Genomic DNA, 18,375 nt, shown 5'->3' on the forward strand with positions numbered 1-18,375 from the left:
GACTGTCACCATAATGAAAGAAATTAATCCATCAGGTAAGCATAAATTTTGTTTTCTTTCATAAGATAGTGAGAATCCACAAGCCATCACATGTGGGATCCTATACCCAAGCTGTGAAGTCCACAAGATCACCATGAAATAGGGAAGAAAAAACAAACCGTTAAAGGGACAGTCAACACCAGATTTTTGTTGTTTAGAAAGATAGATAATCCCTTTATTATCCATTCCCCAGATTTTCATAACAAACAGTTATAATACAAATTTTACCTCTGTAATTACCTTGTATCTAAGCCTCTGCAGACTGCCCACTTATATCAGTTCATTTGACAGACTTGCATTTTAGCCAATCAGTGCTCACTCCTCGGTAAATTCACGTGCGTTAGTTCAATGTTATCTATGTGAAACATTAACCAATGTCCTCTAGTGGTAAAACACTGTCAAAACGCATTCAGATTAGACGCGGCCTTCAAGGTCTAAGAAATTAGCATATGAACCTCCTAGGTTTAGCTTTCAACTAAGAATACCAAGAGAACAAAGCTAAATTGGTGATAAAAGTAAATTGGAAAGTTGTTTAAAATTACATGCCCTATTTGAATCATGAAAGTTTATTTTGGACTTGACTGTCCCTTTAAGGCAGGTTGAGGTACTAGACAGGCATTGTGGCCTGCAGAACCTTACTACCAAAAGTAGCCTCAGAAGAGGCAAACATGTCAAAATGGTAGAACTAGGTAAAGGTCTGAAAATATGACCAAGTAGGTGCCTTGCACATCTGTTCAATGAAAGCTCCATTTCTAAAAACCCAAGATGTGGCATTCATTCAGGAGATTTTCTCGCAACCAAGTAAGCTACGCAAACCGACACATTAAGTCATGCTATTAAGGTGATTGCAGTAGCTTTCTGTCCCTTGAAGGGAACCTGAGAAATGGATAAACAAGGAAGAAGAAAATTAGTTTTTTTTTTTTTTTTTTTTTAGTGCTTGACAGATTGGATTACTTTCCTAATTGATGTTTTTAACACCTTTAGGAGGAAGAGGGCGATTTGTTCGTATCCTTATTAAAAAAAAAATGTAAGCTAACCTGATAAATTTATTTCCTTCTTGGCAGTGATAGTCTGAGAACAATCTTGACCTATGAGAAATACTCTACCTGGCCACCAGGAGGAAGCAAAGACACCCCAAACAAAGCAAATATACCTCCCACTTCCCCTACCCTCTTAGTAGTTCTTACCGAGGATAAAGAAAAGTGAAGAGAGATACATGAGGTACAGAGGTGCCAATTACTGCCGCCACTAAACATTTTGCATTAGGGTGGTACCAGTCCAAATAGGAGCGCAAAAATTGGTAGTGCTTATCTAAGAAGACGAACCGCAGGAAACTGAAGTGATCTCTGTGGATCGGAATGTGAAAATATGCATCCTTCAGATCTATTGTAGTCATGAACTGACCCTCTTGGACGAGGGGAAGGATGGATCTTATCGTTTCCATCTCGAAGGTGGGAACCCTTCAGGTACAGAATGGGGCAAAACATACCCTCTCTTTCTTTGGGACCACAAGTTTTGAGTAGTACCATTTTCCCCTCTCTGATAGGGGAACTAGAACCACCAAGTCCATAGCCATGAGGTTATCCACACAGTGGAGTAGTGTCATTCTCTTTACTGGGTTTCCCAAAAAAACCTTGAGAGAAGGAAGTGGTCCCTTGGGGGACGGGATTGAAAGCTTATTCTGTAACCTTGACAAAATATGTCCAGTACCCAAGGGTCCTGGACGGACTGAGCCCAGTCCCTCTGAAACAGAAATAGTCTGCCCCACACATGTCTTGGTCCTAGGTCAGGGCCGATCCAATCATGTTGACTTATTGTCCTGGCAAGCAATTTTGCGCTGCTTGTTCTTGTTACACCCTTGAGTGGGCTTCAAGGCAGCCCCCTGGGGGAATCCATATTAGGCTATTCCACTTTTCTCTTGTTTCTGTTTAGGCAAAAACAACGAAAATGTCCCACCATATGACCTTTAGACTTCTTGTCCTGCGGTAGGAAAGCGCTCTTCCCACCTGTAACTGTAGCAATAATAGAGTCCAGACCCGGAACGAACAGGCACTTGCCCTTAAAAAGACAAGGATAGTAGCCTTGACTTAGAATCAGTATCCTCCGACCACGACTTGAGCCACAAGGCCCTCCAGGCCATAACTGCAAAGCTAGAGTTTTTGGCATTGATGCGGATAATTTGGAAAATGGCGTCCCTGATGAAGGCATTTGCCAACCTTAGGGATTGTATATGTTCCTGGATCTCCTCTAAAGGAGTTTTGACAGTAATCAGATCGCTAAAAATTTGCACCAGAAATCGGCGGCCCTTCATCACTGCGGCTTTTCCAACCACTGGTTGAAAATGGGAGCCCGACTGCAGGAACACCCTTCTTAAGTATCCCTCAAACTTTCTATCTACAGGATCCTTAAAGGAAGTGCTATCCTCAAGCGGAATGGTAGTGCGCTTAGCCAACGTGGATATGGTGCCATCAACATTAGGAACACTATTCCATATCTTCATGTGAGAAGCGGGAACAGGAAACAATCTTTTGAAAGAAGCCGAATGGGTAAAGGGAACCCCCATTCTCTCCTATATCCAGGAGATGATCTCTGCTATAATAGGGGGTACAGGAAATACCTCAGGAGCCCTAGGTCTAAACACCTATTCAAGTCTCTGAACTTGATCCTCCTCTGGCGGATTTCCCGCAAGAACCCCCAGGGTAGATAGAACCCTCTTAAAAGGGATACAAAACAATTTTTTTCCTTTTATGATTCAGATAAAGCATGCAATTTTAAGTATCTTTCTAATTTACTCCTATTCATTTTTTTCGCTCTTTTGGTATCTTTATTTGAAAAGGAATGCAAGTTTAGGAGTCGGACCATTTTTTGTTTAGCACCTGGGTTGCGCTTGCCGATTGGTGGCTAAATCTAACCACCAATCAAGTAAGGGCTACCCAGGGTTCTGAACCAAAAATGGGTCAGCCTCTAAGCCTACATTCCTACTTTTTCAAATAAAGATACATGATTAATGACATGGGTCCAAAACATTGTATAGTTTTGTATTTGGCTTAATACTTTTTTTCCATACATTCGTGGTGCTGCTGCAACCTTTTTTTTTTCTTGCAGTAATTTGGGGTTTTGTTGTAGAACCAGACAGCTTACACACCCTGATTTTGCCTAAGTGCTGAACACTATTGTTTATTAAATGTCATGGTTTTATGGAGCCCATACACTAGGACTGTATATGTCCTGTATAATAGCAAGCGTGAAGTGCTCCCGCCTCAGCCGCATAAACTGACTGAAGTCTGGCTGGTTACAGGGTTCCGGTCCACTGCCTATTGCTCACTAGGGGACATAGATGTGCGCAGTGCACCTAATAGAAACACGGCGCCACAACCTTTTTCCTCTCTATTAGACAAGTTGCCATGAGAGAGGGTACAATAAGTCTGTAATTTAGTGCGAGTTACCCCGCGTTACCAGACGGGATTAGGTTAAGAAACTGGAAAGAGGAGTGGGAGTCCCAGTGTCGACCAATATTAAAATATGCTAATACGCTATTGAGATTTATATACAGTAGCTATATCATCCCCAGCTTCCAACGAAAGCCAAATCCATGTTAAAAACTTAATTTCTTCTACAGAACACCTCTCTTTTCCTACATCCATGACACGAGGCAAAGAGCTACTTACTGGGTAGGGGAAGTGGGAGGGATTTATTTTTTTGTTTGGGTGTGTCTGCCTCCTCCTGGTGGTCAGGTTCAATATTTCCTATTGGTTATGAAAGTTCTCATGGACTCTCACTGCAAATAGAAGGAAAATAAGGTAAGGAGAATCACAAGATCACTGTTGCTCTTCTGGTGAGGAAATGGCCAAGAGAAAGAGAACCTTTCAAGACAACAGCTGTCCAAACTATGCATAGGTTTAAATGGCTGAGCCTGAAAACTGGTCTTATCCTGAGCAAATCAAACAAAGGCTTGAATATCAGAAAGTCTTGAATTCTTCTTGTGATACAAGACTGAAAAAAACTGAAATGTGGCCTTTAATTGAACTGGCAGATATACCCTTCTCAAAATCATAAAAATAAAAAAATATGATAGAGTTCCAAAGATAATTCTTAAACTTAAACAAGGAAAGGAAAACTTTCCAGACTGTGCTAAATTTGTCTAGCAACAGGCTTACTGGCCTGAATAATAAAAAAAAAAGTGTTTTATGATTTGAAAAAATCCTCAGACAAACTCATACCTTCAATCTCCATGCCGTCAAATTGAGAGATTTGAGATCTTGATGGAAGAAGGGGCCTTTGAGAGAGAAGGTCCTTCCTGAGAGGAAGAAGCCAAGGCTGGCTTGAGCACAATTGTACCAGATGTGCGTACTATGTCCTGAAAGGCCATGCAAGTAACAAAAAAAAAAAAAAATCACTGAGGCTCTTTCCCGTTTTATTATCCTCCAAAGAAAAACAAAAGGAGGGAAAGCTTTAAATCAGTGCATCTCGGAGTTGCTTGTGGATCTCAAGACCTCGCACAATACTGGGGTAAGCCATAAGTTCTGTCTGGCTTTCTCCAAACAATTCACAATATACATCTAGATTTGAAGACCATTCACCAGAGTGAAGGTACTGACAACTTAGGAAGTCCACTTCCAATTGTCCACACCCAGAATGTGAATAGCTGAAATCATGCAACTATGCCAGTCTGCCCAAGTCAGAATATGGGCTCTCTCTACTTTGAATACCACCTTGGTGATTGATGTAAAGCCACTACTCTGACATTGTCCAACTGAAAGCTCAGAAACGCTAAGAAGTGATCAGAAACCTTGCATCCCAAGGAGACCAAACTCCCTACACTTTCTGAGAACCCCAGACTCTACAAGTTTCACCATCCTTCTTGCTGGAGGCAAAAAAAATGACTAAGGAATCATGGGAAAGTGGGAGGGATTAAAGCTCTGTTGTGTGGGGTGTTTTGCCTCCTCCTGTAGGACTGGACTTTAATCCCATGTGATGGCTCATGAACTCTCCCCATCTTATGAAAAAAATTAGCTTTGTCATGTTTAGAGTGGCAATACATGAAGAATGCTGTAAATCTGAGTTATCACCAACTTGAAGGAGAAAAATTAAGAATGCAACTGAACCCATTTCCTGTTTCTACGCTTTCCTAATTCTCCTTTATTGTACAAAAAGTTCACGTTAAAAAAAGCAACACGTCATCATGAGTAAGGGGTTTTATACACTAAGTATGGCCTTAACTACGTTACCTGTTTCTAGAGTAAATGAACAATCTAGGATGATTAATTAGTAAATACACAATTCCTTAGTTTCTTTATTTCAACATCATCAGCTATGTAAAGGTTATACATATTAGTGCAATTTACCTGCTGTTTGGCATTGTAACCAGATTTGTTATGGTCAACAGACGATACAGTAGATCTAGACGAGCAGACTTTTGACCTGCAATTAATGTTTTGCATTTGCATTTCTCCCAGCAGTCACAGTATGCAGTAGGTGATGTCCGCTTTAACCTAAATGAAATACAGGGATTTACAGAATTGTTAAAGTAAATTAGTTTATAATGTATACAATGCAGAACAAAATTGGGTTCTATTACACTTACTTGCAGTCATGGCCTTTGTGGCAGACCCTGGCACACTCTGTACAGCAGCAGAGAGATTCCAAAAGACCACAGGTCCTACATTCAAATATGTCCTGAGAAGAGAGAAGGGTAATTGTACATTACTATAGAGCAGGTAATAGGTAAAGTTTTATTTTCTATCCATTGGATCACAAAAACTCTTTAGCAATACATAATTAGATTATGTATCGTCAAGTAGAGGCTAAAAATGTTAGAGGTGACCTAGATAGTGCCCTCTGTTGTACAATATTTTGAGCAAGTCTGTTTTATTGATTATTAAACAAACAAGAGTGTCGCAGCAAATTGAATAGCATCCAATGTATTTATATTAAAAAAAAACAAGCAAACAAAAACTGTTTAATAAAAACATCATTTATGCTTACCTGATAAATTTATTTCTCTTGTGGTGTATCCAGTCCACGGATCATCCATTACTTGTGGGATATTCTCCTTCCCAACAGGAAGTTGCAAGAGGATCACCCACAGCAGAGCTGCTATATAGCTCCTCCCCTAACTGCCATATCCAGTCATTCGACCGAAACTAGCCGAGAAAGGAGAAACCATAGGGTGCAGTGGTGACTGTAGTTTAAAATTTAGACCTGATTTAAAAGGACAGGGCGGGCCGTGGACTGGATACACCACAAGAGAAATAAATTTATCAGGTAAGCATAAATTATGTTTTCTCTTGTTAGGTGTATCCAGTCCACGGATCATCCATTACTTGTGGGATACCAATACCAAAGCTAAAGTACACGGATGAAGGGAGGGACAAGGCAGGTACTGAAACGGAAGGGACCACTGCCTGTAGAACCAAAATAGCCTCCGAAGAAGCAAAAGTAACATAATTTATGTAAGAACTTACCTGATAAATTCATTTCTTTCATATTAACAAGAGTCCATGAGCTAGTGACGTATGGGATATACATTCCTACCAGGAGGGGCAAAGTTTCCCAAACCTTAAAATGCCTATAAATACACCCCTCACCACACCCACAAATCAGTTTAACGAATAGCCAAGAAGTGGGGTGATAAGAAAAAAAGTGCGAAGCATATAAAATAAGGAATTGGAATAATTGTGCTTTATACAAAAAAAATCATAACCACCACAAAAAAGGGTGGGCCTCATGGACTCTTGTTAATATGAAAGAAATGAATTTATCAGGTAAGTTCTTACATAAATTATGTTTTCTTTCATGTAATTAACAAGAGTCCATGAGCTAGTGACGTATGGGATAATGACTACCCAAGATGTGGATCTTTCCACACAAGAGTCACTAGAGAGGGAGGGATAAAATAAAGACAGCCAATTCCTGCTGAAAATAATCCACACCCAAAATAAAGTTTAACAAAAAACATAAGCAGAAGATTCAAACTGAAACCGCTGCCTGAAGAACTTTTCTACCAAAAACTGCTTCAGAAGAAGAAAATACATCAAAATGGTAGAATTTAGTAAAAGTATGCAAAGAGGACCAAGTTGCTGCTTTGCAGATCTGGTCAACCGAAGCTTCATTCCTAAACGCCCAGGAAGTAGATACTGACCTAGTAGAATGAGCTGTAATTCTTTGAGGCGGAATTTTACCCGACTCAACATAGGCAAGATGAATTAAAGATTTCAACCAAGATGCCAAAGAAATGGCAGAAGCTTTCTGGCCTTTCCTAGAACCGGAAAAGATAACAAATAGACAAGAAGTCTTACGGAAAGATTTCGTAGCTTCAACATAATATTTCAAAGCTCTAACAACATCCAAAGAATGCAATGATTTCTCCTTAGAATTCTTAGGATTAGGACATAATGAAGGAACCACAATTTCTCTACTAATGTTGTTGGAATTCACAACTTTAGGTAAAAATTCAAAAGAAGTTCGCAACACCGCCTTATCCTGATGAAAAATCAGAAAAGGAGACTCACACGAAAGAGCAGATAATTCAGAAACTCTTCTAGCAGAAGAGATGGCCAAAAGGAACAAAACTTTCCAAGAAAGTAATTTAATGTCCAATGAATGCATAGGTTCAAACGGAGGAGCTTGAAGAGCTCCCAGAACCAAATTCAAACTCCAAGGAGGAGAAATTGACTTAATGACAGGTTTTATACGAACCAAAGCTTGTACAAAACAATGAATATCAGGAAGAATAGCAATCTTTCTGTGAAAAAGAACAGAAAGAGCGGAGATTTGTCCTTTCAAAGAACTTGCGGACAAACCCTTATCTAAACCATCCTGAAGAAACTGTAAAATTCTCGGTATTCTAAAAGAATGCCAAGAAAAATGATGAGAAAGACACCAAGAAATATAAGTCTTCCAGACTCTATAATATATCTCTCGAGATACAGATTTACGAGCCTGTAACATAGTATTAATCACGGAGTCAGAGAAACCTCTATGACCAAGAATCAAGCGTTCAATCTCCATACCTTTAAATTTAAGGATTTCAGATCCGGATGGAAAAAAGGACCTTGTGACAGAAGGTCTGGTCTTAACGGAAGAGTCCATGGCTGGCAAGATGCCATCCGGACAAGATCCGCATACCAAAACCTGTGAGGCCATGCCGGAGCTATTAGCAGAACAAACGAGCATTCCCTCAGAATCTTGGAGATTACTCTTGGAAGAAGAACTAGAGGCGGAAAGATATAGGCAGGATGATACTTCCAAGGAAGTGATAATGCATCCACTGCCTCCGCCTGAGGATCCCGGGATCTGGACAGATACCTGGGAAGTTTCTTGTTTAGATGAGAGGCCATCAGATCTATCTCTGGAAGCCCCCACAATTGAACAATCTGAAGAAATACCTCTGGGTGAAGAGACCATTCGCCCGGATGCAACGTTTGGCGACTGAGATAATCCGCTTCCCAATTGTCTACACCTGGGATATGAACCGCAGAGATTAGACAGGAGCTGGATTCCGCCCAAACCAAAATTCGAGATACTTCTTTCATAGCCAGAGGACTGTGAGTCCCTCCTTGATGATTGATGTATGCCACAGTTGTGACATTGTCTGTCTGAAAACAAATGAACGATTCTCTCTTCAGAAGAGGCCAAAACTGAAGAGCTCTGAAAACTGCACGGAGTTCCAAGATATTGATCGGTAATCTCACCTCCTGAGATTCCCAAACTCCTTGTGCCGTCAGAGATCCCCACACAGCTCCCCAACCTGTGAGACTTGCATCTGTTGAAATTACAGTCCAGGTCGGAAGAACAAAAGAAGCCCCCTGAATTAAACGATGGTGATCTGTCCACCACGTTAGAGTGCCGAACAATCGGTTTTAAAGATATTAATTGATATATCTTCGTGTAATCCCTGCACCATTGGTTCAGCATACAGAGCTGAAGAGGTCGCATGTGAAAACGAGCAAAGGGGATCGCGTCCGATGCAGCAGTCATAAGACCTAGAATTTCCATGCATAAGGCTACCGAAGGGAATGATTGAGACTGAAGGTTTCGACAGGCTGTAATCAATTTTAGACGTCTCTTGTCTGTTAAAGACAAAGTCATGGACACTGAATCTATCTGGAAACCCAGAAAGGTTACCCTTGTTTGAGGAATCAAAGAACTTTTTGGTAAATTGATCCTCCAACCATGATCTTGAAGAAACAACACAAGTCGATTCGTATGAGACTCTGCTAAATGTAAAGACGGAGCAAGTACCAAGATATCGTCCAAATAAGGAAATACCACAATACCCTGTTCTCTGATTACAGACAGAAGGGCACCGAGAATCTTTGTGAAAATTCTTGGAGCTGTAGCAAGGCCAAACGGTAGAGCCACAAATTGGTAATGCTTGTCTAGAAAAGAGAATCTCAGGAACTGATAATGATCTGGATGAATTGGAATATGCAGATATGCATCCTGTAAATCTATTGTGGACATATAATTCCCTTGCTGAACAAAAGGCAATATAGTCCTTACAGTTACCATCTTGAACGTTGGTATCCTTACATAACGATTCAATAATTTTAGATCCAGAACTGGTCTGAAGGAATTCTCCTTCTTTGGTACAATGAAGAGATTTGAATAAAACCCCATCCCCTGTTCCGGAACTGGAACTGGCATAATTACTCCAGCCAACTCTAGATCTGAAACACAATTCAGAAATGCTTGAGCTTTCACTGGATTTACTGGGACATGGGAAAGAAAAAATCTCTTTGCAGGAGGTCTCATCTTGAAACCAATTCTGTACCCTTCTGAAACAATGTTCTGAATCCAAAGATTGTGAACAGAATTGATCCAAATTTCTTTGAAAAAACGTAACCTGCCCCCTACCAGCTGAACTGGAATGAGGGCCGTACCTTCATGTGAACTTAGAAGCAGGCTTTGCCTTTCTAGCAGGCTTGGATTTATTCCAGACTGGAGATGGTTTCCAAACTGAAACTGCTCCTGAGGACGAAGGATCAGGCTTTTGTTCTTTGTTGAAACGAAAGGAACGAAAACGATTGTTAGCCCTGTTTTTACCTTTAGACTTTTTATCCTGTGGTAAAAAAGTTCCTTTCCCACCAGTAACAGTTGAAATAATAGAATCCAACTGAGAACCAAATAATTTGTTTCCCTGGAAAGAAATGGAAAGTAGAGTTGATTTAGAAGCCATATCAGCATTCCAAGTCTTAAGCCATAAAGCTCTTCTGGCTAAGATAGCCAGAGACATAAATCTAACATCAACTCTAATAATATCAAAAATGGCATCACAGATGAAATTATTAGCATGCTGGAGAAGAATAATAATATCATGAGAATCACGATTTGTTACTTGTTGCGCTAGAGTTTCCAACCAAAAAGTTGAAGCTGCAGCAACATCAGCCAATGATATAGCAGGTCTAAGAAGATTACCTGAACATAGATAAGCTTTTCTTAGAAAAGATTCAATTTTTCTATCTAAAGGATCTTTAAACGAGGTACCATCTGACGTAGGAATGGTAGTACGTTTAGCAAGGGTAGAAATAGCCCCATCAACTTTAGGGATTTTGTCCCAAAATTCTAACCTGTCAGGCGGAACAGGATATAATTGCTTAAAACGTTTAGAAGGAGTAAATGAATTACCCAATTTATCCCATTCCTTAGCAATTACTGCAGAAATAGCATTAGGAACAGGAAAGACTTCTGGAATAACCGCAGGAGCTTTAAAAACCTTATCCAAACGTATAGAATTAGTATCAAGAGGACTAGAATCCTCTATTTCTAAAGCAATTAGTACTTCTTTAAGTAAAGAGCGAATAAATTCCATCTTAAATAAATATGAAGATTTATCAGCATCAATCTCTGAGACAGAATCCTCTGAACCAGAAGAGTCCAAAGAATCAGAATGATGGTGTTCATTTAAAAATTCATCTGTAGAGAGAGAAGATTTAAAAGACTTTTTACGTTTACTAGAAGGAGAAATAACAGACAAAGCCTTCTTTATGGATTCAGAAACAAAATCTCTTATGTTATCAGGAACATTCTGCACCTTAGATGTTGAGGGAACTGCAACAGGCAATGGTACATCACTAAAGGAAATATTATCTGCTTTAACAAGTTTGTCATGACAATTATTACAAACAACAGCTGGAGGAATAGCTACCAAAAGTTTACAGCAGATACACTTAGCTTTGGTAGATCCAGCAGGCAGTGGTTTTCCTGTAGTATCTTCTGGCTCAGATGCAACGTGAGACATCTTGCAATATGTAAGAGAAAAAACAACATATAAAGCAAAATAGATCAAATTCCTTATAAGACAGTTTCAGGAATGGGAAAAAAATGCCAAACATCAAGCTTCTAGCAACCAGAAGCAAATGAAAAATGAGACTGAAATAATGTGGAGACAAAAGCGACGCCCATATTTTTTGGCGCCAAATAAGACGCCCACATTATTTGGCGCCTAAATGCTTTTGGCGCCAAAAATGACGCCACATCCGGAACGCCGACATTTTTGGCGCAAAATAACGTCAAAAATGACGCAACTTCCGGCGACACGTATGACGCCGGAAACGGAAAAGAATTTTTGCGCCAAAAAAGTCCGCGCCAAGAATGACACAATAAAATGAAGCATTTTCAGCCCCCGCGAGCCTAACAGCCCACAGGGAAAAAAGTCAAATTTTTGAGGTAAGAAAAAATATGATAATTTAAAGCATAATCCCAAATATGAAACTGACTGTCTGGAAATAAGGAAAGTTGAACATTCTGAGTCAAGGCAAATAAATGTTTGAATACATATATTTAGAACTTTATAAATAAAGTGCCCAACCATAGCTTAGAGTGTCACAGAAAATAAGACTTACTTACCCCAGGACACTCATCTACATGTTTGTAGAAAGCCAAACCAGTACTGAAACGAGAATCAGTAGAGGAAATGGTAAATATAAGAGTATATCGTCGATCTGAAAAGGGAGGTAAGAGATGAATCTCTACGACCGATAACAGAGAACCTTATGAAATAGACCCCGTAGAAGGAGATCACTGCATTCAATAGGCAATACTCTCCTCACATCCCTCTGACATTCACTGCACGCTGAGAGGAAAACCGGGCTCCAACTTGCTGCGGAGCGCATATCAACGTAGAATCTAGCACAAACTTACTTCACCACCTCCCTTGGAGGCAAAGTTTGTAAAACTGATTTGTGGGTGTGGTGAGGGGTGTATTTATAGGCATTTTAAGGTTTGGGAAACTTTGCCCCTCCTGGTAGGAATGTATATCCCATACGTCACTAGCTCATGGACTCTTGTTAATTACATGAAAGAAATCAAATTTGTAAAATTTTGAAAAGGTATGAAGCGAAGACCAAGTCGCCGCTTTGCAAATCTGTTCAACAGAAGCCTTATTTTTAAAGGCCCAGGTGGAAGCCACAGCTCTAGTAGAATGAGCTGTAATTCTTTTAAGGAGCTGCTGTCCAGCAGTCTCATAGGCTAAGCGTATTACGCTCCGAAGCCAAAAAGAAAGAGAGGTTGCCGAAGACTTTTGACCTCTCCTCTGTCCAGAGTAAACAACAAACAGGGAAGATGTTTGACGAAAATCTTTAGTCGCTTGTAAGTAAAACTTTAAAGCACGGACTACGTCCAAATTATGTAAAAGACGTTCCTTCTTTGAAGAAGGATTAGGACACAATGATGGAACAACAATCTCTTGATTGATATTCTTGTTGGAAACTACCTTAGGTAAAAACCCAGGTTTTGTACGCAGAACTACTTTATCTGTATGGAAAATCAGATAAGGAGAATCACATTGTAAAGCTGATAACTCAGAGACTCTACGAGCCGAGGAAATAGCCATCAAAAACAGAACTTTCCAAGATAAAAGTTTGATATCAATGGAATGAAGGGGTTCAAACAGAACTCCTTGAAGAACCTTAAGAACCAAGTTTAAGCTCCATGGAGGAGCAACAGGTTTAAACACAGGCTTAATTCTAACCAAAGCCTGACAAAATGCCTGGACGTCTGGAACCTCTCCCAGACGCTTGTGCAAAAGGATAGACAGAGCAGAAATCTGTCCCTTTAAAGAACTAGCTGATAATCCTTTATCCAACCCCTCTTGGAGAAAGGACAATATCCTAGGAATCCTAACCTTACTCCATGAGTAATTCTTGGATTCACACCAATGAAGATATTTGCGCCATATCTTATGGTAGATTTTCCTGGTTACAGGCTTTCGTGCCTGTATTAAGGTATCAATGACTGACTCGGAGAAGACACGCCTTGATAAAATCAAGCGTTCAATCTCCAGGCAGTCAGTCTCAGAGAAATTAGATTTGGATGATTGAAAGGACCTTGTAGTAGAAGGTCTTGTCTCAGAGGCAGAGGCCAAGGTGGAAAGGATGACATGTCCACCAGGTCTGCATACCAGGTCCTGCGTGGCCACGCAGGCGCAATCAAGATCACCGATGCTCTCTCCTGTTTGATTTTGGCAATCAGTCGAGGGAGCAGAGGAAACGGTGGAAACACATAAGCCAGGTTGAAGAACCACGGTGCTGCTAGAGCATCTATCAGCGTTGCTTCTAGGTCCCTGGACCTGGATCCGTAACAAGGAAGCTTGGCGTTCTGGCGAGACGCCATGAGATCCAATTCTGGTGTGCCCAAACGATGAACCAATTGAGCAAACACCTCCGGATGGAGTTCCCACTCCCCCGGATGAAAAGTCTGACGACTTAGAAAATCCGCCTCCCAGTTCTCTACACCTGGGATATGGATCGCTGATAGATGGCAAGAGTGAGTCTCTGCCCAGCGAATTATCTTGGAGACTTCTAACATCGCTAGGGAGCTCCTGGTCCCCCCTTGATGGTTGATGTAAGCCACAGTCGTGATGTTGTCCGACTGAAATCTGATGAACCTTAGGGTTGCTAACTGAGGCCAAGCCAGAAGAGCATTGAATATTGCTCTTAACTAAAGAATATTTATTGGGAGGAGTTCACGATCCCTGAGCCTTCAGGGAATTCCAGACTGCACCCCAACCTAGAAGGCTGGCATCTGTTGTTACAATTGTCCAATCTGGCCTGCAAAAGGTCATACCTTTGGACAGATGGACCCAAGATAGCCACCAGAGAAGAGAATCTGGTCTCTTGATCCAGATTTAGCAGAGGGGACAAATCTGTGTAATCCCCATTCCACTGACTGAGCATGCATAATTGCAGCGGTCTGAGATGTAGGCGCGCAAATGGCACTATGTCCATCGCCGCTACCATTAAGCCGATCACTTCCATGCACTGAGCCACGAAGGGCGCGGAATGTAGTGAAGAACACGGCAGGAATTTAGAAGCTTTGATAACCTGGACTCCGTCAGGTAAATTTTCATTTCTACAGAATCTATCAGAGTTCCTAGGAAGGAAACCCTTGAGAGGGGTGATAGAGAACTCTTTCCCTCGTTCACTTTCCACCCGTGCGACCTCAGAAATGCCAACACTATGTCCGTATGAGATTTGGCAATTTGGAAGTTTGACGCCTGTATCAGAATGTCGTCTAGATAAGGGGCCACTGCTAAGCCCCGTGGTCTTAGGACCGCCAGAAGAGTCCCCAGAACCTTTGTAAAAATTCTTGGGGCTGTAGCTAACCCGAAGGGAAGAGCCACAAACTGGTAATGCCTGTCTAGAAAGGCAAACCTTAGGAACCGATGATGATCTTTGTGAATCGGTATGTGAAGGTAAGCATCCTTCAAATCCACTGTGGTCATGTACTGACCCTCCTGGATCATAGGTAGGATTGTCCGAATAGTTTCCATTTTGAACGATGGAACTCTGAGGAATTTGTTTAAGATCTTTAGATCCAAAATTGGACTGAAGGTTCCCTCTTTTTTGGGAACCACAAACAGATTTGAATAAAATCCCTGTCCTTGTTCCATCTGTGGAACTGGATGGATCACTCCCATTATTAGGAGGTCTTGCACACAGCGTAAGAATGCCTCTTTCTTTATCTGGTTTACAGATAATCTCAAAAGGTGAAATCTCCCTTGTGGGGGGGGGAAGCTTTGAAGTCCAGAAGATAACCCTGAGATATGATCTACAACGCCCAGGGATACTGAACATCTCTTGCCCACGCCTGGGCGAAGAGAGAAAGTCTGCCCCTACTAGATCCGTTGCCGGATAGGAGGCCGTTCCTTCATGCTGTCTTAGAGGCAGCAGCAGACTTTCTGGCCTGCTTGCCTTTGCTCCAGGCCTGGTTAGATTTCCAGGCCGGCTTGGATTGCGCAAAAGTTCCCTCTTGTTTTGTAGCAGAGGAAGTTGATGCTGCACCTGCCTTGAAGTTTCGAAAGGCACGAAAATTAGACTGTTTGGCCCTTGATTTGGCCCTGTCCTGAGGAAGGGTATGACCCTTACCTCCAGTAATGTCAGCAATAATTTCCTTCAAACCAGGCCCGAATAGGGTCTGCCCCTTGAAGGGAATGTTAAGTAATTTAGACTTTGAAGTCACGTCAGCTGACCAAGATTTAAGCCATAGTGCCCTACGCGCCTGGATGGCGAATCCAGAATTCTTAGCCGTTAGTTTAGTCAAATGAACAATGGCATCAGAAACAAAAGAATTAGCTAGCTTAAGTGTTCTAAGCTTGTTAAGTATTTCAGTCAATGGAGTAGCTGTCTGAAAGGCCTCTTCCAGAGACTCAAACCAGAGACTCAAACCAGAACGCCGCAGCAGCAGTGACAGGATAAAACCTTGTTGAATAAACATTTTCTTAAGGTAACCTAATTTTTTATCCATTGGATCTGAAAAAGCACAACTGTCCTCGACAGGGATAGTGGTATGCTTTGCTAAAGTAGAAACTGCTCCCTCCACCTTAGGGACCGTCTGCCATAAGTCCCGTGTGGTGGGGTCTATTGGAAACATTTTTCCAAAAATAGGAGGGGGGAAAACGGCACACCGGGTCTGTCCCACTCCTTAGTAATAATTTCTGTAAACCTTTTAGGTATTGGAAAAACGTCAGTACACACCGGCACCGCATAGTATTTATCCAGTCTACACAATTTCTCTGGCACTGCAATTGTGTCACAGTCATTCAGAGCAGCTAAAACCTCTCCAAGCAACACCCGGAGGTTCTCAAGCTTAAATTTAAAAGTAGACATATCTGAATCAGGTTTCCCCGAGTCAGAGACGTCACCCACAGACTGAAGCTCTTCCTCAGCTTCTGCATATTGTGACGCAGTATCAGACATGGGCCTTAAAACATCTGCGCGCTCTAACCCCAGAGCTATCGCGCTTTCCTCTGAATTCAGGCAGTCTGGCTAATACCGCTGACAGGGTATTATCCATGACTGCCGCCATGTCCTGCAAAGTAATAGCTATGGGCGTCTTTGATGTACTTGGCGCCATTTTAGCGTGAGTCCCTTGAGCGGGAGTCAAAGGGTCCGAACACGTGGGGAGAGTTAGTCGGCATAACTTCCCCCTCGTCAGAATCCTCTGGTGATAATTCTTTTAAGGATAACAGCTGATCTTTATTGTTTAAAGTGAAATCAATACATTTAGTACACATTCTCCTATGGGGTTCCACCATGGCTTTTAAACATAATGAACAAGGAGTTTCCTCTATGTCAGACATGTTTATACAGACTAGCAATGAGACTAGCAAGCTTGGAAAACACTTTAAATCAAGTTAACAAGCAATATAAAAAAAAACATTACTGTGCCTTTAAGAGAAACAAATTTTGCCAAAATTTGAAATAACAGTGAAAAAAGGCAGTTAAACTAACGAAATTTTTACAGTGTATGTAACAAGTTAGCAGAGCATTGCACCCACTTGCAAATGGATGATTAACCCCTTAATACAAAAAACAGATTAACAAAACGAAAAATATGTTTTTTAAACAGTCATAACAACTGCCACAGCTCCTACTTTTGAAGCCTTTTGAGCCCTTCAGAGATGTCCTATAGCATGCAGGGGACTGCTGAGGGAAGCTGAATGTCACAGTTTGTAATTTTAACTGCACCAACTGTAACTTTTATACTATAACAGTGGAAAGCCTCAGGAAACTCTTTCTAGGCAAAAATAAAGGCAGCCATGTGGAAAAAACTAGGCCCCAATAAGTTTTATCACCAAAGCATATATAAAAACGATTAAACATGCCAGCAAACGTTTTATATTGCACATTAATCAGAGTATATACCTCTGATAGCAAGCCTGATACTAGTCGCTATTAAATCACTGTATTTAGGCTTTAACTTACATTAATCCGGTATCAGCAGCATTTTCTAGCAAACTCCATCCCTAGAAAAACTAAACTGCACATACCTTATTGCAGGATACCCTGCACGCCATTCTCCCTCTGAAGTTACCTCACTCCGCAGACATATGTGAGAATAGCAGTGGATCTTAGTTACTTCTGCTAAGATCATAGAAAAACGCAGGCAGATTCTTCTTCTAAATGCTGCCTGAGATAAAATAGTACACTCCGGTACCATTTAAAAACAATAAACTTTTGATTGAAGAAAAAACTAACTATATTTTACCACTTTCCTCTTACTACCTCCAGCTATGTTGAGAGCTTGCAAGAGAATGACTGGATATGGCAGTTAGGGGAGGAGCTATATAGCAGCTCTGCTGTGGGTGATCCTCTTGCAACTTCCTGTTGGGAAGGAGAATATCCCACAAGTAATGGATGATCCGTGGACTGGATACACCTAACAAGAGAAAAAGGAAATTTATGCTTACCTGATAAATTTGTTTCTTTTTCGATACGATGAGTCCACGGATTTCATCCTTACTTGTGGGATATCGCCTCCTGGTCAGCAGGAGGCGGCAAAGAGCTCCACAGCAGAGCTGTATAAATAGCTCCTCCCTTCCCTCCCAACCCAGTCATTCGACCGAAGTTAGGAAGAAAAAGGAAAAGCCAAGGAGCAGAGGTGTCTGAAGTTTAACAAAAATGTAATAACCTGTCTCAAAAGAAAAGGGCGTGCCTTGGACTCATCGTATCGAAAAAGAAACAAATTTATCAGGTAAGCATAAATTTCTTTTTCAAGATACGATGAGTCCACGGATTTCATCCTTACTTGTGGGATACAATACCAAAGTTATAGTACACGGATGAAAGGGTAGGGACAAGACAAGGAACCTAAACGGAAGGCACCACTGGTTGAAGAACTTTCCTCCCAAAAACAGCCGCAACAGAGGCCAAAGTATCAAATCTTTAAAATTTGGAAAAAGTGTGAAGAGAGGACCAAGGCGCAGCCTTGCAAATCTGTTCAACAGAAGCAGCATTATTGAATACCCATGAGGAAGCCACAGCCCTAGTGGAATGATCCGTAACCCTCTCCTCAGGAGGATGCTGCCCAGCATTCTCATATGCAAACCGTATG

General features: G+C 41.3%; 1 protein-coding gene across 1 annotated transcript in view; it reads right to left on the bottom strand.

Moving 5' to 3' along the window:
• The window catches only part of UBR5 (ubiquitin protein ligase E3 component n-recognin 5), an 877,374-nt gene that overhangs the window by 276,519 nt on the left and 582,480 nt on the right, over window positions 1–18,375 (bottom strand). Inside the window, exons 23-24 of the mRNA XM_053715922.1 lie at window positions 5,624–5,715; window positions 5,385–5,531 (exon numbers count right to left, since the gene is read on the bottom strand). Of these exons, the coding sequence (XP_053571897.1) occupies window positions 5,385–5,531; window positions 5,624–5,715 (239 nt within the window). The remainder of the gene's footprint in view (window positions 1–5,384; window positions 5,532–5,623; window positions 5,716–18,375) is intronic.

Source organism: Bombina bombina, chromosome 5 (assembly GCF_027579735.1).
Source record: "Bombina bombina isolate aBomBom1 chromosome 5, aBomBom1.pri, whole genome shotgun sequence".
In the NCBI taxonomy this organism is placed as follows: domain Eukaryota; kingdom Metazoa; phylum Chordata; class Amphibia; order Anura; family Bombinatoridae; genus Bombina; species Bombina bombina.